The following is a 23,300-nucleotide window of genomic DNA, read 5'->3' as shown; positions in this document are numbered from 1 at the left end:
GTCAACCTTTGTGCTCATCCTGGAGCTTTAATCTCTTTTAGGGAGCTTGGACCCAGGCTATTGAGCACCTTGAAGGGAAGAACTGAGCCCTTGACATTGACTTGTTCTATGGGAAGCCAGGGTAGAGTGCGCTGGCCAGGTGAGGGGTGTGATGGTCCAGTGACTAGACCCCTGGAGTGGGAATTGGGAAACCCTGGCTGTGCCACTGACCTAGTGCATGACCTGGGGTTAACTCACCCATTATACCCCTGCGGGACAGTTAACACAGGGTTCTACTTAGCTGGAGCGTATACAGTTACTCAGTGTTCTCCTGAGTATTTGCTTGCAGAGCATCTCTCCCCTGGTTAAACCAAGTCCTTATCCTCCCTGCCAGTCTGCCCTATGTTCCAAGCCCAACCCATCTCCCATGGTGCTTTTTATCCACACAGCTGCTGAGGCTGCCTGAAGCCAGGGAGGGGGAGAAACCTTCTGAACGTTCAGATTTGCAAGGCCTCCATGAGACTGGGTTCTTCTGGCCAAAAGCAGGTTTCTCCTGAGACTAGAACTGAAGTGCGAGTACAGCTGTGATTACAGATAAAGCCAAGAAGCACAATTACTACAGGCCAGTTTATTTTCACAGCTGCACCTGCCTCGTTGTAACCTTCGGGCTCTCCAGTTCCTTGTCTCTAGGCTCTGGATCCTGCTGCACCCCAGGGCTGAGCCAGGACATGCCACTGTTTAAAGCCTTAATTTCAGAGGCACCATTCACCTTGGATTGTCCCCTGCATTGCGGCCATATGTGGTGAGGGCAGGAAGTGTCCAGCTGTTGGGATGCTCACAAAGCACGTTAGGGGAGTGGGGTGTTCTCTGAAAGCATTGCTCCCCATCCATAAGAGATGCCAGGAGATTTTAGGGCCTCCTGCATGGCTACATGTTTTGCCACCCATCAGTCTGCAGTGAAATAAACACTTAGCCTGGATGGGCAGTGGACTGTGAACCCTGGAGCTTCAGCACTAGAGCACGTTTCTACATGTGAGCCATAGGGGTAACTCCTCTAGCTGAGAGCAGCAGAAGGCTCTAGAGGGCCACTAGCTGGATCCACAACATTAGCTGGGACCATGCCACTAAACACAGGGGAGTTCTGATCCAGGATATTTGTTCATGACTATCCATACATTTTAAATAGATTTATTTTGCTGCAGTGACAGATTAGCCTCCGGGAGCAGGCACAGGGCATTGGTGGTGAATTTCACGCTGAGGAGGCAGATGCAAATACAGGAAAGAAATTTACCTTGTAAAAGACAGGTGCACCTGAGCCTTAGAGTAGGATGATATGAAAGCCTGTTGAATGTATGGGGCCATATTTATCCCTGGTGTAACCCCAAGCCATGGCTGCCTGTCGCCCCTGGTCCCCAGAAAAGCACTGATGAGACCTTTGCTGTGGTTTTTTTTGTGGGATATCCAGGAATGCAGGCCCAAAATAAACCAGGAGGGCTCTTTATATTTTGGCTGACAGCGTACATTTCATTAGCCCTCTGCAGGATCCAGTCCTAAGTACCCCTGTGAAGTATTCTCCCAGTCTCCGATACCACTGAAGTCAAAGCAGTTTCTCAGCATCTTTTGGGATTAGTTCCTTAGCCAACAGCCTAGATGCTGAGGTCAGAAGGTGCTATTCTGATTACTGAGTCTGACCTCCTGCATAGCACAGGTCAGAGAATCCCATTGTCTAAGTGGGTAAGCCCTGCACATTAGCTGAGCCTGGGCAGAGGTTTAACATAAGGCTAGGCGAGCACAGGGAAATTTGGGTTATATTTATATTCCCTTCCCCGAGCCTCCAACAGCACCCATTGCCCTCCTTTCTCCTCTCCTCCGTCCGCAATTAATTTTGCTCTGAAAACCAGGTATCTGCAGCCTAGCACAGAATATTTTAATTCTTACACAGCAAAAGTATCCAGTTAAAAAAAGCCACTCAAGTGACACACTCCCTTGTTTCTGTTTAAAGAAGCGATGCTACATGATAACAAAACTCAAGCACTTAGCAAACTTTTTTGATGGGAAAACAAATTGGAGTAACAGATGAACAAATACACCAATTAATTACTCTGCTTTCTCACACACCGCAGGAATACTACCATAGTCAAAGATCTCAGCCAGTTTCTTCTATGCATTACAGAAACTAAAGTGCATCTTTAGTAACTGTTCAGGGCTCTGTGATCCAGAGAGGCTTAGCTTCCAGACCTGCTAAACATAGTGAAACCTTTGTTCTAAAGTCTCATTGACACTAATGGTCCTGTGCCTCACTCTGCCAGTGTAAACAGGCCTGAAAGTGGAGTGAAGTGTTACCCCACTGTGCAGGGCTAAAGTGGAGTAAAATGGCCTCAGTGTAAATGATAATCAGGCCTTCCCCCCTCCCCCCACTCCTTGGGTTGTTAGTACTCAACACTCTTTCACAATGCTCAGTTAGACAGAAGGCTCAGGTGCCAGACTCTGGCTGGTGTAGATCTGGAGAGACTCAATTGACATCAGTGGAGTTACTGTGGATTTACACCAGAGTAAGTCAGAGCAGCAGCTGAATGCAAAGGCCTGGATTCTCCTCTCATTCACACCAGTGCAAATCCTGACACTGGTGCCCATGAGAGGAGAACCAGGCCTCTTGTGTCCAGAGCGGCGTCCTTACGGAAAAGGCTCTGGGACCAGATCTTCCGCTGCTGTCAGTGAAGCTAGCTCTACTGACCTTAGTGGAACTATGCCCGTTTACCCCAGGGGAGAGTCTGGCTCCCTGTGGTACTTGGTAGAACGTTTGGTGCCCTGCCATGGAGTAGAACTATGAGGCAATTTAAATAATAGCCATAAATAATAATCCTGCCTCCGACTGAACATGAGCTCTACAGGAGGACAAGCTGCAGCCGAGCGCCCATATGTACAGAACTGGCTTACTTCATCTAGCACAAACACAAACTTTCCTCCCTTGTTGGTTTCTCTGGGTTCACAGCCCCTCAGCTAAAGCCAGTGGGCTCTGTGTCTTGACAGCACAGCGGCCGAACAGGTTTGGCAGAAGCCATGTGCTGAGGTATCTGTCTCCCTGTGTAAGCCAGGAATGGACTGAAAGCAGCTTTGTTTCATTAAATAGCTTTCTTTGAATTCTCCAGGCTGCAGATTGTTACACAACAGCTAAAAGGAAGAGGCGAGGAACAGGGATTCCCCAGTGATTATCATGCCCTCGCTCAAGGCTATTTCATGCCACGTGACATGCTTCCGGGGAGGGGCACACAGCAAGTGCCAAATGCAGGCAAGGGAGTTCTAAAACTGGGTCCCACCTTTGCCACAACTTTTAACATCGAGGTACAGCCGACGGGTCCCAGCATGCAGCACTCTGTGTCATGACCGCTGGGGAATCAAGCTGGAGCAGTACATGCTGGGAGCTGTAGTCTCTGCCAGTCTCCTTATTAAGGATGACAGTGGCTGCACTGGGATTCCTTTGGGGCCATTTGAGGGCAGTTGCCAATGGGGCCCTCAGCTGGGCAAAGCTCAGGGTGCCTCTGGCTTAGGCTGTAATGGGGGCAGAGGGCACAGTCATGGGCAGGCACTTTGGCCTTGTTTGCTCTATGAAACACAGGGGAGAATGGGTTGGAGGGCTCAAAACAAACATTGTGGGGGATCCTACTGAGTGAGATAGACACGGCCTATCTCCACTACGCTGCAGCTGCCTGTCTCCAGCGGGCCGTCACTGCATGCCCGGCTTGCTCTAGCTCAGCATCTTGTGTCGGTCAAAAACCGTCTTCCTCTGCTCCTGCACTTGGCGCTTCCATCGCTGCTGGGCTCCTTCCACCCTCTCCAGCACCGTGTTGGCTCTGGCGCCAGTGGGAGCGGGAGCTGCTGCCAATGAGCGGGCCTCCTGCAATGCAAAGAGAAGGTACCAGGAGGTCAAAAGGGTGAGTGGGGTGGAGAAGTGATATCTCTAATACAGAAAAAAGCTGCTCAGCATTGGGAGACACTTTTACATGAAGAGCTATTTCGGGACTGAGATTTCCTTGCAGAGAGAGGGCCTGATTTTCAGAGGTGCCCAACTCCCACTGACTCATACTGGAGGGGTGGGGGTCCTCAGTGTAACTGGGCTTGAAGCTGGGACTATCCATGCTAAAAGCACAGGCCTCCAGCACTGGAGCTAAAGGAGCAGCTTCCCTAGGAGGTACCGGTAGTAGGCTCTTATCCCCTTCTTTAGGCCAGCAATTAGAAAGCCAGTGCTCCACACTGCTAATGTGAATTGCATCAGCACCGCTGAAAATTTGGCCCATGCTTACCACTTGTGCGTGGGGGCCCCATTCGTACATCTGCAGGATGAAATTTCAAACCAAAGGCAATCATTACTGGGTTTGGGTGCCACTCAGAGAGCGTGAGTGTCAGGGTTCCCCTCCACCACTCCGAACTCTGGGGTACAGATGTGGGGACCCTCACAAAAGACCCCCTAAGCTCATATTCTACCAACTTCACTTAAAACTTCTCTAAGGCACTAATTCCTTAGACTGATATTGTTGCCACCACCAAGTGATTTACACTAAATATTCAGGGAAGGGTCACTCGGAATCCCTATCCCCCCAAACCCCTTCATCCTCCTTTCCTGGGCAGGCTTGGGAATAAAATACCAACCAGTGGCCTAAGCAATGTGAGCACAGACCAGACTCTTTGTCTTCAGGACACTGAAATCAATTGGGTTCTTAAAAAAAGAACTTTATTTATTAAGGAAAAAATAAAATCCGGATGCAAGGTAACTGTTATGGGTAATAAAAAGATTTAAAACACAGAGGATTCCCCTCTGGGCTCAGCTTCACAACTACAAGACAGGAATGAAACTACCTCATAGGGAAATGTAGAAGCCAAAACAAAAGAGAACCTAACACCTTTCCTTACCCTACTTACAGTGTCTGTGGTTTTAGTTGGATTATTCCAGGTATGGTTTTTGGGAGATTGTGTACCTGCTGGTTTTTCCCTCCTCCCGGAGAGAAAACAACAACAGACCAACAAAACAAATCCTTCCCCCCGCCCCCATTTGAAAGTATCTTCTTTCCTCATTGGTCCTTCTGGTCAGGTGCCAACTAGGTTATTTGAGCTGCTTAACCCTTTTCAGGTAAAGCAATCCAGTACAGCTGCCAAGCCTACAGAAAGGTTGCTACCCTTCCCCCTATATTCATGACACTGAGAAAGGGCTAGAGTGAGAGCTCCTCATCCCAAAGTACTGGGTTAGATTTTCAGCTGGTGTAAACTGGTGTAGCCCAGAGGTTATGGCTCTCGGTGTTTATCCTGCATTGATACCCAGCTGAGCTATTGGGCCTGTTCTAACCATGTGCTCTTGTCATTTAGTATTTATGCTGCAGCAGTGCCCAAAGGCCCTATTACGCTAGGTGCTGTACGAATGTGGGGGAAGACAAAGAACTTAAATCTAATGGTATTTATATCATGCTCATCACTGGTTTATCAAAGTGCCTTAAAGAATTATGCAAATCTATATTAGTGGACTAAATGCAGATCCTGATCCCCTCTCACTCCCCCTGGTGTAAATCAAGAGTAACTCCTCTAGGCCTGATCCCCCCCACTGACCCAGGAGTAACTCCAGTATAATCAGTGAAGCTCCCTGATGAGGTTTTTCAAACACCAAACCAAACAGCCCCCTCAGCCCGTTTCTGATCCTGAATCTGCCCAGAAACGGACTGGCCGGGAGAGTGAGAGAGCAGTACTGTTACTGAGCTACCTTCCACCTGAGCCCCTCCCATCTCCCCCAGCAAGGGCTCTGCGTGCTGGACATAAGAGGGAGCAGAGTCAGAAAAAACCCCAGTAAAAATACTCACGGGGAACAGCTGTCCCTCTAACCAGGCACTAGGAGAAAGAATAGCCTGAGGATTAGCTGGGAGAACTATAGAGGGAGATGGAGCTGATTTCCCTCCCCTCAGACCCCTCGCTTTCCACTCCCTTGCACCCCTTCCCCTCCCCTCCCCTCCCCGGAATCTCCCCCTGCCCACTGTGTCTCGGAGCTGCTGCATTTCAGTCCTTCCCAGCCATATGAACTTGCACAAAATCTCTCCACCAAAAGGAAGCGTTACTTCCTATAACCACAGCTGGAGATGCTGGGGCTAGCTCTGTGCTGAAGCTCAGCATGGCTCCCCAGTTCCTGGAGGGATTTCCTGAAGGGCTTCTGGCCCCTCTCCTCTGCTGCCACATACCTCATAAGGGATTAACATGCCTTATTCGCCTCACTGAGAGCCGCCTGATAACTGCACCTTCCTTTGCAGCGGCCTGAGCTGGTATGGCTTCTAAGGCTGCAGAGCTGCCAGGCTTAATAGGGAGCAGAGCAGCGGTGTGGAAGAAAGGGGGGGGGGGGAATCAGTCAGTGATTAACTCCTTGGCTTCAGACCACTGTGTCAGGTCCATCTGATGGTCCACTGCTCTCATAGCAGCACAGTAACTGCAGGACCAGCACTGAAGGGGTTGAAGTCCGTGGCTGTTCATCCCAGCTTCGGTCCCACTGAAGCCAGTGATCCAACTCTCGTTTGCTCTAACGGGACCAAAAGTTGATCCATGCTCAGTGCTTTGCTCATGACTCTGAAGGATGTCATGTCAGCAGGAAGGAGGGGTGGACGTCCCAACAAGGGCTATCTCACCAGCAGATCCAGATGCCCTCTGAGAGTGTGTCCGGCACACTTGCTAGCCAGACCCCTCATGCTCTCCAGCAGTTGCTCTCCAAGCTGCTCCCTTCCCCGGCCAGCAGGAGTTGGGCTAAGCTCCTCCCAGGTGTAAGCAGCTCTGGGCATGCTGGAAATCAGTACAAATGACCATGGGCCTTCTGAGCCACAGCACTGAGTCTGCTGCCACTGTGGGTTCAGTGTAGACACAGCATGTTACAGAGGAGACACACAACACTGCGCTCTCTCTCAGATCTAGTGTTTGTCATTCCTCTGTTAGAAGGAAGCATGTGTCTGTTTTTTGGGGTGAAATGCAGCTTCAGAGTTTAGGTGCAAAACACCAGGTGCTGGGAGAACGCAGGGACAAAGCAGAGATGGAACAGGGCTAGGAGTGAGAGTGATGTCCTCTGGGTTGCAAACTCAGGACAGGGGAGTTGTTTCTGGCTGTCTGTAGACTCAGGTAGATATCACTCCACTGGTTACACCTGGGGCCCACGTGGAAGGTTCAGCCATGAATCCTAGACACTTACTGGTTTTAAAATGAAGGATTTTGGAGCAGTTGAATAGGTCATGCCAGCCAGGGCCCATCCACCAACTTCTCCTGGTGCCAGTGGGTGCTCAACCTCACTCTCCCCTGACTTCACCCCTGCCCCACCCCTATTTCAACCCCTTCCCCAAAGTCCTCACCCAACTGGACTCCTTCCCCAAATCCCCAGCCCAACCCCGCCTCTTCCCCGCCTCCTCCCTTGAGTGCACTGCATTCCCCCTCCCTCCCACAGCTTGTTACACTGCAAAACAGCCTGCTGGGAGGAGAAGTGGGGACACGGCATGCTCAGGGGAAGAGGCAGGGCTGGGGCCAGGATTTGGGGAAGGAGTCCAGTTGGGGTAGGGACTTGGCCCCAAATTGCCCAGTGCCCTACGCAGCTGCATGTTGCTCCAGCGGCCAGCCTGATCCCCTAGCTACCTGAGCTGGCCAGGAAAGCTGCCCCTGCTCTCGCCCTGCACCCACTCCACCTGTTCCCCAGAGCCTCTGCCCCCACCCCCACTCCACCTCTTCCCCAAAGCCCTGCCCCTGCTCCACCTCAGCCCTGTAACTCAGCAAAGTATGCAGGGACTTGCCCATGTGACTGCAGACTCCATTTTGCTGTAATTTTTCACAAGAACAAAGAGATGTTCTTACAGGTGGAAAAGACTGATGCCTCATCTCCATCTGGTCTTCAGTCCTCCAGAGGTATGAAGCAGGATCAAAGATGTATCTGCCTTCTCTCAATGGGTCAGTTGTGTAGCTGATGGTCCTTAATGGGCCATCAAGCAGGCTAGGCAGAGCTGACACCAACTTGTCTGGGGTGTCACCCAGAAGCATAGCAGAAGTTTGAAATACAGACAGTACAGAGCCAATACTTATAACTTTAAATACAAAAATGATCCATGCATACAGATAGCATAATCATAACCAGCAAACCATAATCTAGTCTTAGATGCCTCATTTGACCTCCCCCCCCTTAATACAAGATTTGGTGTCACTACAGGACCTTGGTTGCAACCATGTTCTATATGGTCCCAGTTCAAGTCAATAACGAGACACATGCCATCTCAGCAAACACACTGGCTTCCTCTCTTGAAAGAGTGTCTGGGCACCTGGATTACAGCTAATCCCCTAGGAGGTGATGCGCCCAGCTGCTAGCGGGGGGGCCCTGCCAAGCCTGCCAGGCGGTTGAAAGGAAGGCAAGTGTCTTTCATCTTGCTCCTGAGTGGTGCTCTCCTAGTGCACAGGGGCAGGCACAGCGAGGAAGGTCCCATCAACACGAACGGCTGCAGGGACACGAGGCCGCCCTGGGCAAGCACCCTTGAGCACTTGGGCATATCTCATCCTGCAGAACTGTTGGTGTCACTAAGCATAACCCTAAGTAACTTGGGAGGGTGGAAGGCCACAAGGGTATGGAGCCTTCCTGGTTTTAGGCCTCAGCAGACAAGAGTCCCTCCATGTTTGAACTTTAATTGACCTAAAAGGCCAGGTGTAACAGCCGTTATCAGTTGCAACAGTTCTAACTGGTCTAAAGCAGAAATAATGCCTGTGCACCTTTAGCAGAAGGATAAGATAACTTGCAGAAGGAAAACTTACTAACGAGCTGCCGCGGCCAAGATTACTTAATGCACCTGTGCTTACGTAATTGCTACAGGGGGAGGAAGGAGGAGGAGGAGAGGGGGGAAGAAAGAAGAAAGAGAAAAAAAAACTTATAAAAAGGGAAAAGCCGCTTGTGTAGGTGTGCTGGATCTGAGGCATGTCAAGTCTCCCAGCACCGCTTTGAGATCTCAAATAAACTTTGCTTGCTTCTCCATCCTGGTGTGTTTACTGGCGCTAAGCACTCCAGGCACGAACCACTGTTGCTTGCCTCGGGCACCCTCTGTGCCTGCAACAGAACCGTCCCTTGCCCCTGGCTGGGACAGGGAAGGGGGCTCTCCCCAAAGTTCACCTTGGGTTCCCCTGCCTCACTGAAGAGCAGGCTGTGCTCTAGGGGTACAATGGCCAGCAGGGGGAGTCGAGCTTGTGTCCTGCCTTCAGCTATCAGCGACGTGGCCTGGGGTCGAACCTCTTCCCCTGCCTGACTCCTTAAGGCCCCATATCCTGATAATCCTCTGCCGAACCTAGGGTGGGCTCCTCCAGGGCCTGTTAACACTGAGGTGAGGGGCCCAGACATGCTGCACGCAATCCATCCCTAGGGCCGTCCTCGCTGCAGGGCTGGGATAGTGACTGGTGAATGTCCAGTGCCGCCAGTGACACGCAGCATTTCACAGCAGAGCTCAGCATGGCTGGGCAGATACAGCATCAGCCAGCCTGGGGAAAGAGACTCACCTCCGGCTGAGGGCAGCTAGGAGCTTTCAGCACCCAGGATACAGCGCGTTCTGCCCCCTCTCAAGGCCTGGCCACCATCCCTTCAATGGCTGTTCTCTCTCGCCTGTCCTTGTCCCCTCCTTATCCTCCTCGTGCCCCTGCTGGTAGTAACCAGGCTTTGACTGAGGACAGTGGCTGTCTAGGAAACCCAGAAGGGGTTGTCTGGAAGGGTCTGAGATAGCTCACCCCACCAAGGGGGCTGCCTCTCTCCATTTCTCTGCCTCGTCTCTCTCCTGGGAGCCAGGGCCTGACCTTAGAACCTGGGCATTCACCATGGCAGCGAAATGGCAGCCGCTGGCCTCCTGGGCCAGCCCTTATTTGGGTAGTCTGCTCAGGACTGAGCTGGCCTGGAGACTGCAGCCAGGGTGGCTCCTAGAGGCCATGATAACCTCAGTCGAGAAGCTCCACTGATTGGGAAGGGATCATCTAGTCATCAACACAACCCCAGCTTGTCCAGCACCATGGTCCCAGTTTACGGAGCAGCTCCAAACAACTGACACCTAAAGGAAATGCTGGGTCCCAGAGCCGCTCGTTCCACCTCCCATAGTCCGCCCCCTGCATCTCTGTTATAGCATGAGCCAGGGCTAAAATTAGCTCATTACAGCTAATCACTGTGTGTGCATCAGCTCCACTCCCCCTGCCACCTGGACTACTATTACCACCCACTAGTAACAAGCTTCATCTACGCTTCCTCTGGGGGCTGGGATGTGGTGGCCTCCCTGCTCAAGCAATGGGAGCTCGGGGGAGCGACAGACAAGGCAGGCTATACAGGGCCTAATCCTGGTGCCCTTGCTCTAAAATCCCCACGGAAGTCAATGGAAGCATTGCCTGAGTCCAGAGCTGGGCTCAGGAGAGGACCAGTGGCTTTTGGACAGAGGTGTGGCAGCAAGACCACGTGTGACATGATAGCAGTTTGCCTATCTCACACGTGCTGATCCTTCTCTAAAATCCACCAGAGCTAAAGGAGATGTCCCTGAGCTACTAGCAGTAGCAGGTCCTTTATCCTCACATCACTCTCTGGCTCATACGCAAAGCCAGGACCTTACCGTGGGAAACATCTCAAGCCGACTGAAAACCAAGCCCGTGCTTACGGTGAGCAAGACAGGGGCAGGGCAGTGGTCAGAGCTGCTCAGGGCTGGGTGTTCCCTGGCTTAGAAAGTCACTTCCAAAAGAAAGAACAATTGTAATAATGGGGCACATGCGTTCCCTCACCCAGGGGGCACTATATGGAGGCAGGGATCTAACAGGGGAAAGATTAAACACTACAGGGCCTGGCTGTGGGGACAGTGTAGAAAACCACCAACCCCCTCCCCAGCATAAGACAGGTTGAGGCGTGAGTGAAAGCAGGCAGGGTGGGACTGGATGTTAAGGGAGAGTCAATGGCCCAATCAACTGCTGATCCCTAAAATGCAACCAAGTGGGATCCGTCAAAGGCGGGTGTGGCCTGAGTGCAGCTCCGGGTCCAGGTGGGGTCCCTGGAGTAGGGGGTCTGGGGTGCAGCCCTTAGCACCCCTGCAGAGTCAAAAGGCACCAGCTCTAGCTTTGTCAGCTACTCTTTGCAGCTCTCCTGCCTCCCAGAGCTGTCTGGGCCTTCACGAAAAGACCCTCCTTCTGCACCCCTCTAGAAGGGTATTGCTAGATGGGGGTCACCAGGACTGCACACAGATTGGAGCAGTTTGCATTTTATTTGGATCTGATCCACAATTCAGCAAATGAAAATCAATCCAATTTGCAAATGGGCAGGACCACAAAACTGCCCTGCTAACCGCTCTGGGCAGGCCCACTCTGGGCCCTGGGAAACCTGCAGCCACAGGCTTCACATTTCAGAGCGTCACATGGACCAAGATCCAGGATTTAAAAAATAAAACAGAACAAAAAATTCTACATTTCTAGTTGGCATGTAAAAAGTGCCAGCCCCAGCAAGACCCAGGTGGGATGGGAGATGAGAAACATCAGCTATAACGACCCCTGATGTCTGCCTGACCTCGTTCCCGGGAGCTAACCCTGCTCTCTCTCCTACTCTAGGTTCTCCTACCATGCCCACCACCCTCCATATCACCCACCGCAGCCCCCTGACCTCGTTTTCCTCTTCATTGTGCAGGGGCTGGGTGTAGGCATCTGGCTTCCGGATCAAGGGGTCGACCAGCATGAGGAAGGCCATGTACAGCAGCAGCGCCCCCACCACCGAGAGGTAGATGATGATGATGATCTGTGGGCACATCAAAAGGGGCTCTGGGCCGTCGGTGGAGATTGCAGGGCTGGGGGACACCCAGCCTCCTCCCCAAGCCAACCCACTGACTGATAGGATCAGGAGGAAATATTCCCCTCTAGCCAAAACTATCCACAGGATGGAGGGCAGGGGCACTGTTGGAGCCAAGGTACCAGGCTAAAGGGGCCCCTGCTGTGCTGCAGTCTGGCAATGCCTCAGTGAGGTGCACTGGGGCTCCCATCCCAGCCTCTCTACCAGTCATAGGTGCTGACTCTGTGGGTGCTTTGGGGCTGAAGCACCCATGCGGAAAAATTAGTGGGTGCTCTGCACCTGCTGGCAGGCTTGAGAGCAGACACCTGAGGGTGGCCGGAACGGGCTGGTGATAAGAGTGGAGGGGAGTGAGGCTGGGCTGATTTCTTCGTGGAGGAAAGAGGAACCAGGAGGGCAGGGGGCTTTGCATGGAGGGCTCGGCAGGGAGGAAAAGAATGATGTGGTGTTTGGGGAAGGGGGCCATGGGAAGAGCCTTGCCAGCCTCCCAAGCTACCTCACAGCTACTCACAACAATAACAGCAGCTGAGCACCTTGCTCAATCTCCCAATATCAACACCCTTCACACAGGAGAGGGGGTCAGTATTGTCATCCCCAGACCAGAGCCAACAAGAAGAAGGGGTATGGGGAAGGAGTGTGGGAAGTCTTTACTATGCCCCTCCCCAAACTGGCGAACAAGAAAGAATCCAAGCGAGGAATCCCTTCCTCCCCCATTGCATGGAGAACAGGCATCAGGCCCCTAGAGCAATCTCCTTTGTCCCACATCCAGCCCTTGCGGTTCTGCCCGGGGGCGTGTGGTGCAGAAGTACGAGCAGCCCCTCTTTACCTTGATGGTGGTGGTGCTGCGCTCCTCGTACTTGCACTCACATAGCAGGCAGTAGGCTTCCACATCGTTCCCCGGCACGGGCATCGGCTCCACCACGTGCAGGCAGTTGCTGCGTCACAAAGGAGCCGGTGTCAGCAGCAGGGTGGGGCAGGTGGCTGAGCTCCCGGCAGGTGCCTGTATCCTGGGGCCCAGAAAGCGGCCCGCCATCATGGAGAACCCTAGTGGTGACGCTAGGCAGCACCGATAGCTTGATGGAGAACCAGACAGAACCACCAGGCCTGTCTGCGTCCAGCAGCCCCCTTTGTGCTCAGTCCAGCTGGGAGAGCTCAGCAGTTGCTCTGATCACTTTACACGGGAGTTGGCCACGGGCTGGCTGAAGCTCTAGGTGCCCCAGATACTCGCCCCCAGAGCTGGGGCTGGAGGAGGATGGCCTCAGCCACTGCCTTGGGGTCAGGTGGCTGTGCCTCTAAAGCCACTCCATGCTAATTAGCCCTCTGAGCAAAGAGGCTAAGGCCTGAATGGGCCCTGGAGGCTCATTTCCCCCAGAGAGGGGCAGGGCTGAGGTGTAGGGGTGGCTTGGGGGGAATCTTGCCCTGCTGCTGTTCCTGCTCTGGGGTTAAACAGATCCCTCAGGCTCCAATCAGGCCAGCCACTTTCAGCCAAGCGACTGGCTCCACTTGCTCAGAGATCTGAGCCAGCTCCAGCTTCTAGGCACCCCCAGGAGCACTTGGGTGCAAACTCTGGGTTAGGTCACAAGTGCAATGAGTTTTCTGGCCTCAGCCTAGTCAGTGAATGATGTATGGTCACATGACACAGCACCATGACATGACAGTCTTTTGGGTGAGAATAAGGCCTGGCACCGTAGCTTATGTGAGGACTGAGGGGCATGGGCAGAGCCATGTATGTGGGGAGTGGGGTGGAGTCCAGGGCTGGGCTAGCAAGGGGCTTGAAGGTCAGGACTGAAGGACACTACCAGAGCTGTATGGCACAATGCAGACAGGTGCTCTGTGCCTTGCTCTTGTCAGTAGCTCCCAGACCCCACCCCTTTCAAAAGCATTCAGTTCCCATGCACTGCAGGAAGAGAGAAGCGGCTTTGGTAGCGCATGCCAGGAACAAGCCCCAGCTCTGCCTGTCCAGGACACGTTGCTCCCTGCGCTCCCTCGGAGGCAAATGTTGAAGCCCAGCTGTGGCCCGAGGTTATGTTAGCAGCACACAGTGTAGGCCGACAGCCTGGCTCGTCACTGTCGCTGATTTCCACGAACCGCTAAACACGCACCCGGAGGAAAACCCTTGACAGTGTAAGTTCACTGCAGCCTGGCATTTGGGGAGGAGCACGTACTTCTTGTACATGGTGGGTTGCAGGGCTGCTCCTAGCAGGTCAGGCTCTGAGTCTGTGCCAGATATGGACTGGCTACAGAGCTTCCATTCCTTCTCAGGCCTTGGCTACACTTGAGAGTTACAGCGCTGGTGGTGGCTTTACAGTGCTGTAACTCACTCCCCAGCCACACTGGCAAGGCACATACAGCGCTGTATCTCCCTGGCCACAGAGCTGCAAGTACTCCACCTCGACGAGAGGAATAAAGAGAATAGCGCTGCTGCTGCAGCGCTAGGGTGCCAGTGTAAACAGGGAATAATCTTACTACACTGTAACTGACCTCCGGAACCTTCCCATAACGCTTTTAAGTCAAGGTCCCGCTCTTTGTTTTGTTGTGAACTCTCCCAAAGCTGCTTATCAAAAAAACAAACATAGCTACTGGTTGCTGTGAATGAGCTCCCTTTGGAAGGCCCACAGCTAGTGTTTGCTTGAAGAGAGGGGAAGGGAGGGGGCTTGAGAAGAGAAGCAGTGTGACAGGAGGGAGGTAGGGGGCGGTCTGTTTCGGGGAAGCTGCTTATCTGGTCTGTGAGCAAAAAAACCAAAGAGGTGCTGTTGGAGGGGGGTGGGGGTCAGAACGTGCAAGGCAGCTGCTGACAGAGAGTCAGCTCCAAAAATCCACTCTCTCTCTCCCCCACGCTCCCTGTCACACTCCACCCCACACACCCCCTTTTGAAAAGCACATTGCAGCCACTTGAACGCTGGGATAGCTGCCCATAATGCACCACTCCCAAAATGCCGCTGCAGATGCTGCAAATGTGGCCACAACAGTGCGCTGGCAGCTGTCAGTGTGGCCAGACTGCAGAGCTTTCCCTACTCAGCTGTACGAAGACAGGTTTAACTCCCAGCCCTGTACTGCTGCAAGTGTAGCCATACCCTCAGAGAGCCCCACCGGCTGTATTCAGTGCAAGGGCCTTTAATCCTCGGCCACACCAGCATGGCTGAGGTTAGGTTACATAAGGCATGTTATGCTCCACGCCACCTAGTGGCTGGACAGTATCATACAGATAGCATCCCATTGCCAGGAGGAGAGTCATGGGGCAGACCCTCAGCAGGTGTAAATCAGTAGAGCTCTGGTGATCACCACAGAGCTATGATGATTTACATCAGGTGAGGCTCTGGCCCAGAACCATTTGTTCTGGTCTCTTGTGCTTCTCCCTGTTTCACCCAAGGTGGCTGCAGCCCTCTCAGTATCAAGGTGCTTGTATTGGTATAGTTATGTCCCTACAAGAAAAGGAAGAAGCTACCCAGGTAAAAGGCACCTGTACAGCAGTATAGCTGGGTCTATGCTCAGGGCTGCTCCAATTTAACTAGTCCTGGAGAAAAACACCCTCTTTTCCCTTGTGGAAATAGTCAAGCTCAGTGAAAAAACAAAACAAAACTGTAGAAGTGGCCTATGCCAAGAGACAACTGGTGCAGACGGACAGGATCCTGGTGAGAAACTAGCTTCACTGACCGGATGAGTAGAAATTATGAGGCTAAATAGCTCTAACTTACTCAGTTAATGGCCCATCATTGTAATGTTCAGCCCCCCAGCCCTGTCACTCTCCTGACATAAACTAATAGATCTCTGCGCCTAGACTTGGCACCATTCAATTTTTATAATCTTGACAGATAATAGCGATGTTGGTTCTGAAGCACTTTTTTCAATTTTTAGTAATTTAAATGTTCACAGTTGAGGGAAATCCTGGAGGGGGGCAGACAATAATTATTTAATGACAGTAGATGTTGAGATTCAAAAAGTTAAAGCTACCTAACTGGTACCATGCTCTAACTCCAGCTTGACAACACATTTTAAGGTGGGACTCTAATGAGCTCTCAAGGAGCATTTTTCTTACTTTGCCTGTCTGTACATTTTGATTTACTATTGATGAAATATTCTGTCCTTGCCTTGTGTGTCTCTTGCGAAACTGATGTTTACTTACATTTACTGATAAGAAACATTTACAGATAAGCAAAGAAAAATGGTCCTTGAGAACAGATTAAAGTCCCGCTTTCTGAATGTGTATGAAACACGTTATAAAGCTGGAAATCAAAGGAACCGAAAATGATTCAGCAAAACGCCTCCCTGTAAATGATTCAGCAAAATGCCCCATATCTTAACACAATAAAATCTCACCCCACGCCCCCGAGGGTGTGAAATACACACTGCTATGTAAAGCAGCCTGAATACAAGCACAAAGAGGTCATTAGATAAGGAACAGTCTGCTCACTGATGCTCAGGGGCCTTTGTTCAATCCAGGTTGTGGCTTCAAAGTGATCATGGCCCTGTGCAGACATCTACAGAGGACACCCCCGCAGTGAGGACACTTTCTTCTTAGCCCTGGGATTTGGCAAATGGCGTTAGTGCTCAGGAACGAGCCAATTCCAGATTTGCTGAGAGTGCAGGTATGGGATGGTTAGGTACTGAGCTGGTTTTTCCTCTTCCACCCCCAGCTCTGCCAGTGTCTCAGGCCACAGCCCCCCTGCTTTGCCAATCATAGGCTATTGCGAGATTGCACATCCCGCAGATGTGCATAATCTAAACAAATGGAGTGCAGGGAAAATAACTAATTTTGAACATAAGCAACGGAGCAGATTCTCTGCTCAGGGTAACTGAAGTCTGTATTACAGAGCAGAGAGCCAGGCTTGCGGCAAATGTGAATTGATCCTGAAAGCCGTGAATTTATCTCTCTATCTACGTATGGGATCCTCACAACTGCACTATCTGTCACGCATGGGTGAATGTAACCTCACTGTCACCTGCAGGTAGTGAAATATTATTCTCATTGTACAGGTGGGAAACCAAGGCCCAGAGAGATAAGTGACTTGCTGAAGGTCACCAGGAGAGTCCGTGGCAGAACAGAGACTTGAACCCTGGTCTCCTGGGGATCACTAGTGGTTAAAGTGTTTGCAAGGGCCGTGCTTCGTTCAGCATCCCATTTCCAGTCCTTCAAGGCACAGCCCCAACCACCACACAGCCTAGTGCCTTAACCACAATGCCATGAAGAAGCTGAAGTTGGTTCTTTGCTTCCCTACTTCACTTCCTGTTTGCAACAGAAAGCTGATGACTTCAAGCGGGAGGTGATTCTGCTCCTGTCCGTAGAGTGCACCCTGTGCACAGGACAATGCGCTGCAGCTGTGCAAGACAGAGATGCTGGGGAAACGGCCAGGCTGCCAACTTCAGTAACCAAAGAGCAACCCAGAGAAGGAAAGGCCCTGTGGCCTTAGGGTATGGCACAGATACACTTATTGCAGTGGTGCACTGTGGGTATTTTAAATCAATCAGGTGGATGCATCACACATGTTTAGGTTCATTCTCCTCTCATTCTTTATTATGCAAGGTGATTTAGTGGTCAGTGCAGGGGATTAGGACTCACGACTCCTAGGTTCTGTTCCCAGCTCTGCCACTGACTCGCTACATAACATTGGCAAGTCACTACCCAGCTTAATGCCTCAGTTTCCCCATCTGCAATATCTGGCTAATGATACTTTATAAAGTGCTTTGAGAACTACACTAACAGCTCAGCTGTTCCGGGGGAGTGGGTTAAGATGGTCCTAAAGCCTTTCCACTGTCATCCTCAGAGCACAAGGGCGATAGGATACTAGACTCTCCAGAGGGTGCAGGGCCATGGAATCCTGTCTGCCAGACTCCTGTCTCTCTCTAGATGAGCAGAGTGTCCATCACCATGCTGTGCAGAGACTGGCGGTGTATAAATAGCTAGCAAGGGCTCAGCTAAGCAGCTCCACCCAGCACGATCTGTTACACATGGTCTCTGACCTATTTCCATTGCAGAAGGATGGAACCCAGTTTCAAGCCCAGCACCCTCTCAGGGGTGTCAGATCCAGGTCTGGGCTTTCTGGGTCAAGCCCCTCATTATTTTGATAGGGGAACTCCACAAGCCTCCCATAAGATGGTAACTCACCAGTCTTTCTGTGACACATTCTTGTTGTAAATGTGCCCACTGATGTTCCGGTATGGGGGGCAGATGCACTTGCAGCGGATGTCCTCCGAGCTCTGCACAGGGAGAGGAGTTGGCATTAGTGACTGGCACATGAGCAGCTGTTCGAGTTCCCCCACATAGCGTGAGACAGGCGAGATGTTCCCCAATGGGGGGTAACTTTCCTTCATGTCTCTTCTTCCTGCTCTGCCTGTTTCATAGCAATGACATCTTTCAGCCAGATGCCAGGAACTCTCCAAACAGATTGTTATAGGGATTGAATCACCCACTACCCTAGCCATTCAGAGCTTCACAGACAGTGGGGCTAGAACTCAAATCCTCCAGCTCCAAAAGCACAGGCTGAAGGAGAATCTTCACTAGCTGTTTGCGGTATAGGGCACATGACACAAAAGGAGAGCAGTTCCAATTCCATGCTGAAGAAGGCAGTGCCATACACCCTCTCCCCCCCTAACACACAAGCCAATTTGCTACAATACCCATCACCTTTGCAAACTTCCATGAAAAAGCACACTCCCTATAGTCCCTGTCTCAGTTGCATGTGGCACCTTAGGCTGGTGACTGCATCCGTAGCTGTTCCCCACTCTCCACCCCTCACCTTGCTGGCCTGCGCTGGAGGTGCTAGGACACACCACGCCACCGCTGCCAGCCACAAAATCTTCATATTTTCCCAGCTGTGCTGTGTCAACATCCCAGGAGCCTGAAACAAGAAAATAAAAGAGTGTGTCGGGGGAAGGATTCCCATCTGAAGGGGGCCAGCCAAGCTGCAGTATTTAGCTCCCTCATCTTCCCCAGTCTCTCCACCCTCCTCCCAGACTGCAGGATGTCCCTAGACTCATATTTAAATTACAGTAACACCCAGCTCAGGGCCCCATTGTGCTAAGGGCTGTACATATACAGAGAGACAGGCACCGTCATGAAGAGCTTTTACAATGTCAAATAGACAAGACAAGCTAAGGATGGGAGGTGAAACGGAGGCAAGGCAGTGGGCCCAAGTTTTGTGACTCCGTGCCAAGCCTTGCAATATTTGGTGCTTTTCTTACAGTCCCAGCTCCTGGAGTCCTGGGGTGATGAGGGGCTCTCAGTTTGCCTTTATTATAAAGGGAAGTTCTTAGCCCTTGGGCTCATGCAGAAAAACTCAAAAACGTGACCCCCTAAAGTCTCCAACTCCAAAAACAAAACAAAAAAATAATTTAAAAAACATCATGATTTTAAGCCAACCTCATTTGGGAGAATGGGGGCAGTGGGACCTGACTTGTGATTTCTGAACACTTGTGTCACTGGCTGGCTAGTTCCTTTAAATGAAGCAGGTCCAGCACTCCTGTACCAGGGCAGGTGCTCCCCGTTGGGCCACTTAAGAAGGTAGGGGGCAGCACCTGGGCTATAAAGGAGCAGGGAGAGGCAGAAAGGGAGAAGATCCCAGGGGTTGAAGACCAATAAGAGGACCTGACTTGATGGCAGACTAGTAGCAGATTTGTTACCCAGTAATGTCTTTGTGCTAGAGGAGGCTGAGGGACAGTACCAGGGTCTCCTGTTGGAGGTGAGAGCTTACCAGAACAGGGGGAGTGAGGGATGATCTCCTAGGGAGACTAAACTCCCAGCAGAGAGGCTGGAACAGGTTCCTGCTGGGAAGAATGGGGCACGTTCTAGCTGGAAGGAGATGGGAGGACTGAAGATGAGTCCAGGTGTGGTGAAAGATGCTGGAGTGTGGTATGTGCTATGCTGAGGGAAGATGGTGTGGGGTTTCTGAGGGTGCTATACACTGGAGATGATAAATGGACTGTAACTTGCACTGTAGTTCAGTAATAAACTGGTTCCAAAGAAGGATATTAATTGGGGTGAGCAATCCTGTGGTGGAGCCCTCTGGGGCTTGAAGGGGCATGGGATAGTAACCCTGGCGTTAGGGTACCCTGTTGCTAGGTGGTGCTCTGGGATGAGGGGGAATCATTCACCGTGTGACTGGTGGTACTGGAAGTGACAGCACCAGACCAGGTTGCCCTACTGGCTGAGTGAGGAATGGAACCCAGGGTCTCTGGCCTCCCAATCTAGTGTCCCACCCACTAGACTTCACTACCTCCCCTAAGCCACACATTTGTCGGATATGTTCAGGAACCCAGAACTAGCTCCTCTGAGTCAAAGCCCCGCATCTGAACTGCCACAGACTTGGGAACCATTGGGACCTAGTTGTCAGTAAACTCTAGCAGAGTCCTAGCTCTGCTCTAATTAAGGCTAGGAACTTCTGTCTAAAGACTTGCTCTTCTCAGCACTCTGAGATAATTGTGGAATTGCAAAGTGTCTCCCAACTCCACATGGCAAGGAAGGTTCTTGCTTCTAAAACTCTCACTCCATAGTTTCCTGACAGGAGTTGTCTGTGGGGTTTGTTTTAGGGCTGCAAAAACAATGCAACCCTGCAGAGTTCACATTATCAACCCAGTGATGACCACTCACCAGTGGCTTCATGAGTGGAGACTCTTTCCCTGGGAACTGGACTAGGAAGATGAAGAAATCAGAATAAAATAAGCTGGTTCAATGGGGTGCTCTCCAGCTGCTACTGCAATAGAAATGTTAAATATGGCCCCAATCCTTCCACTAGGCTCCTTGACTGCAGATCCAATTGCAAGAGGGAGACTTACTAGCATACCGCATTGATCACATGGCTAATGAGAGCTATAGCTGGATTTATTCTGCTTAAATCAAGGTCCTGTGATGACGATTCATACCCCAGAGCAGATACTTGGATTTGTCGCCATGATTCTGTCTGTGTTTAATTTGCTGCCTTGTTTCTCGTGACTCTCTATTCCAGGTGCCCTCTTTGCACTAGTTATGTCTACAGCATAGCTTAACAGAACAGTTTATAACACACAGAACAGTTTATAACACACACACACCCCCTATGCTAGCCAAGCAGACAGCGTGAGTGATGTGGGCCTGCTCTAACCCTATTACAGCCATGGGGAGTCTTTCCCTGGGTTGTGTTGGACTTTGGATCAGGGCCTCTGGAAGCCCAGAACTGCATTTAACATGGTCTGAAGCGCAGGGGGGAGACAGCACTGTGAATTAATGCCACAGCCCTGATCCATCACCCACCAACTTCCCTTCCTCCTCCAATAGTCACTGCACAAGGCAGCTAGTGTTTGAGTCTTGGTTTAAGTAACACTTAAAGTCTTGTGCCCCTGTGAAAGTTAGTCACCCCACTGTGGCATGAGAGGCAGCAGCTGGGCACCCCCCAGCTCCACGCTGAGATGGGCTTGATGCTAAGTTACTCATGCTGCTTGGTACATGGCTGAGCTTTCCTGGGAGATCTTACATCCAAGTAATGACCAGGCCTGACCTTCGTAAGTCTCTGGTTTCTCCTTTAATACCCAATTTGTGTTTTCTAAAATGTCAAACTCCCTAGCCATTTAGTAGGGGAGATAGATCCCACCAACCAGTGTGGATGGACCACGCAGTGCTTGCTTATTGCTGGGGAGGACTTTTCTAGAAGGGACGATGTGGACCCAAAATGGCCAAGTTAGAAACATTAACACATGTAGGAGGAGGCTGTGAAGCATTGTAGGACGAGCCAATGGCTGTCATCCTGTGGCCCCAGACCAGACATTGGCCAAGCTCGTGACTCACCCTGCCACATGGGAACCTGGGGGCTCCACCCCTGTGTGTGCCAGGCTATGTGCTGGCTTACAGCAGAATGTGGGGCAGCTGGGAGCAGCCTTTGGCCCTGCCTGTCTGTGCTAGGGATATACAGATGCCAGGGATGGAGGAACCACCCACCTTAGACTAGAGATGCAAAACCCTGCTCCATTAAATGTTTAGTCTTCTGTCCCTTTTGATTAGCAGGTGAACAGCATCCTGATAAAATGCTGCGAGACCCCCCAAAGAAAGAGGTGAGCATCCATGTGGTCACACCTACTCAGACAGGAAACCTGCCCTCCCCCCTCTATAAAGTGAGGAGTTGTCCCAGCCTTACCAGACAGCAGAAGCAGGAAAGCCATTGCTTCCAAGGCTAGAAGGGGCCCTTGGGATCATCCAGTCTGACCTCTTGCACAGCATGGGCCGGGCCAGGCCAGGGAGCCCACAGCTTGCAGTTGAATGGATAGCCCTCCCCAAGCAATGAGATCTAACACAGACTGATAGAAGAGCACCCCCCTGCAGAGAGGCAAGGGGTGCTGCAGTGCAAGACCTGAGCCTAGAAACTGAGCCCTTTGTTCCTTGTTCAAATGTAGGTCTTGTTGCTGTGGGGCTATTATGCCCCTTCTCCCCCATTTAATATTATCACAAAAGGGGCCTCCCTCACCCTGTGGAAATTGCAGCCTTCATCCTAAAAAGCACTAATCAGCTTTGGAAAAAATCTCCAAGCAAGGTGATGTTGCATCTCTGAAGACTGTCTAGGCTGCGTGTGCTGTCAGGAAGGCCCTGAGAATCTAGTCCACGTGACAGCTAACAAGAAACTCACCTGAGCAATGACCACGCTGTACATAAATGAGTCACAGCTATCCCTTGCAGAACCTGCTCTAGAGCCATTAGATAGGTATGAAACCGCTATCAATCCTTGTGCCTTTGACTCATGGTTCCGCTGCTAAGGAAGGACCTAACCTGCTGTACTTCTGGCTAGGATGTGCAGTGTGTAACAAAGGCAGCAACTCAAGCTAATTAGTTTGCAATTAATGTGCAGATTAAAATTCTGCTTGAATCCATTATGTCTTTCTGTGGATCCTAACAGACAGTACGCAGCTGGCTCTGCACAGCCCACAGTGCACGCACGCAGTTACACTAACCATTAGTCAGCATTAAGGATTGCAAATCAAAATGCTCACTGCTGCACACACATCTAGTTTGCATTTAAAAAAAAAACAATTAGAATCATAAGACTCACCTTGCAGCCGAATTGATACCCACCCCAGCAGCAGCTCCTAGCAATGATGGAAGCCACGCTCCCTTACCACTGATTGGCTCCCTGCACTGATACTCTCTGGTCTGTATCATAACAGACATCACCTGCTACCAGCCAGAAGTCCCGGCCTAGGGCTGAGCTAAGGGACCATGGATCATTTCTCAACCCTGGTGTGGCAAGAAAAGGAATAGTTGCAAAATGTGAAACACTAGTGCAAAGCACGGTGTGAATGTGATGTCAAAATGCCACATGGTGGGGGAGGGAGGAACAATCATCAGGGAATCATTGCATTAAGTAAGGGGGAAAAGGATGGTCTTGTTAAAGCACCAGCATGGGAGCCAGGATGAGGCTCGCCACCTGCCCAGGTTTCCCCAGCTCATCCTTTTTTTTGAGGTAGCTTGTGTAAGTGGGGGAATGGTCCTGCTATTGTGGGGAACTTTCCTGGCTTCTGCACTACCCCAGTGAAGTGGGCT

The 23,300-nt window shown here is 51.3% G+C and overlaps 1 protein-coding gene across 3 annotated transcripts; it reads right to left on the bottom strand.

The window, feature by feature from the left end:
- Positions 1-1,233: 1,233 nt before the first annotated feature.
- On the bottom strand, positions 1,234-22,911 carry TMEM9 (transmembrane protein 9). Of its 3 annotated transcripts, XM_030561208.1 has the most exons (7): positions 22,810-22,829; positions 20,388-20,428; positions 18,538-18,639; positions 17,907-17,998; positions 12,630-12,738; positions 11,624-11,755; positions 1,234-3,874 (listed from the first exon to the last, which is right to left on the bottom strand). In XM_030561208.1, exons 2-7 carry the CDS (start codon positions 20,397-20,399, stop codon positions 3,725-3,727), a joined length of 597 nt encoding a protein of 198 aa, XP_030417068.1. In that variant the 5' UTR covers positions 20,400-20,428; positions 22,810-22,829; the 3' UTR covers positions 1,234-3,724. The 3 variants fall into 3 exon arrangements, with proteins under 3 accessions (XP_030417068.1, XP_030417067.1, XP_030417069.1); XM_030561207.1 differs by lacking the exons at positions 20,388-20,428; positions 22,810-22,829 and adding an exon at positions 22,833-22,904; XM_030561209.1 differs by lacking the exon at positions 20,388-20,428 and having other exon boundaries at positions 1,235-3,874; positions 22,810-22,911.
- Between the last annotated feature and the right edge of the window lie 389 nt (positions 22,912-23,300).

The sequence above is a fragment of the Gopherus evgoodei genome, chromosome 4, assembly GCF_007399415.2.
Source record: "Gopherus evgoodei ecotype Sinaloan lineage chromosome 4, rGopEvg1_v1.p, whole genome shotgun sequence".
Classification (NCBI taxonomy): domain Eukaryota; kingdom Metazoa; phylum Chordata; order Testudines; family Testudinidae; genus Gopherus; species Gopherus evgoodei.
This window is presented reverse-complemented; position numbering and strand designations above follow the sequence as displayed.

Excerpts from the sequence above, each read along its gene's own strand:
- TMEM9 (XM_030561208.1), bottom strand. Across the intron at positions 11,756-12,629 it reads GCAGCACCACCACCATCAAG|ATCATCATCATCATCTACCT; the intron begins GTAAAGAGGGGC and ends ATGTGCCCACAG. Across the intron at positions 3,875-11,623 it reads ACAATGAAGAGGAAAACGAG|GAGGCCCGCTCATTGGCAGC; the intron begins GTCAGGGGGCTG and ends TTTGCATTGCAG.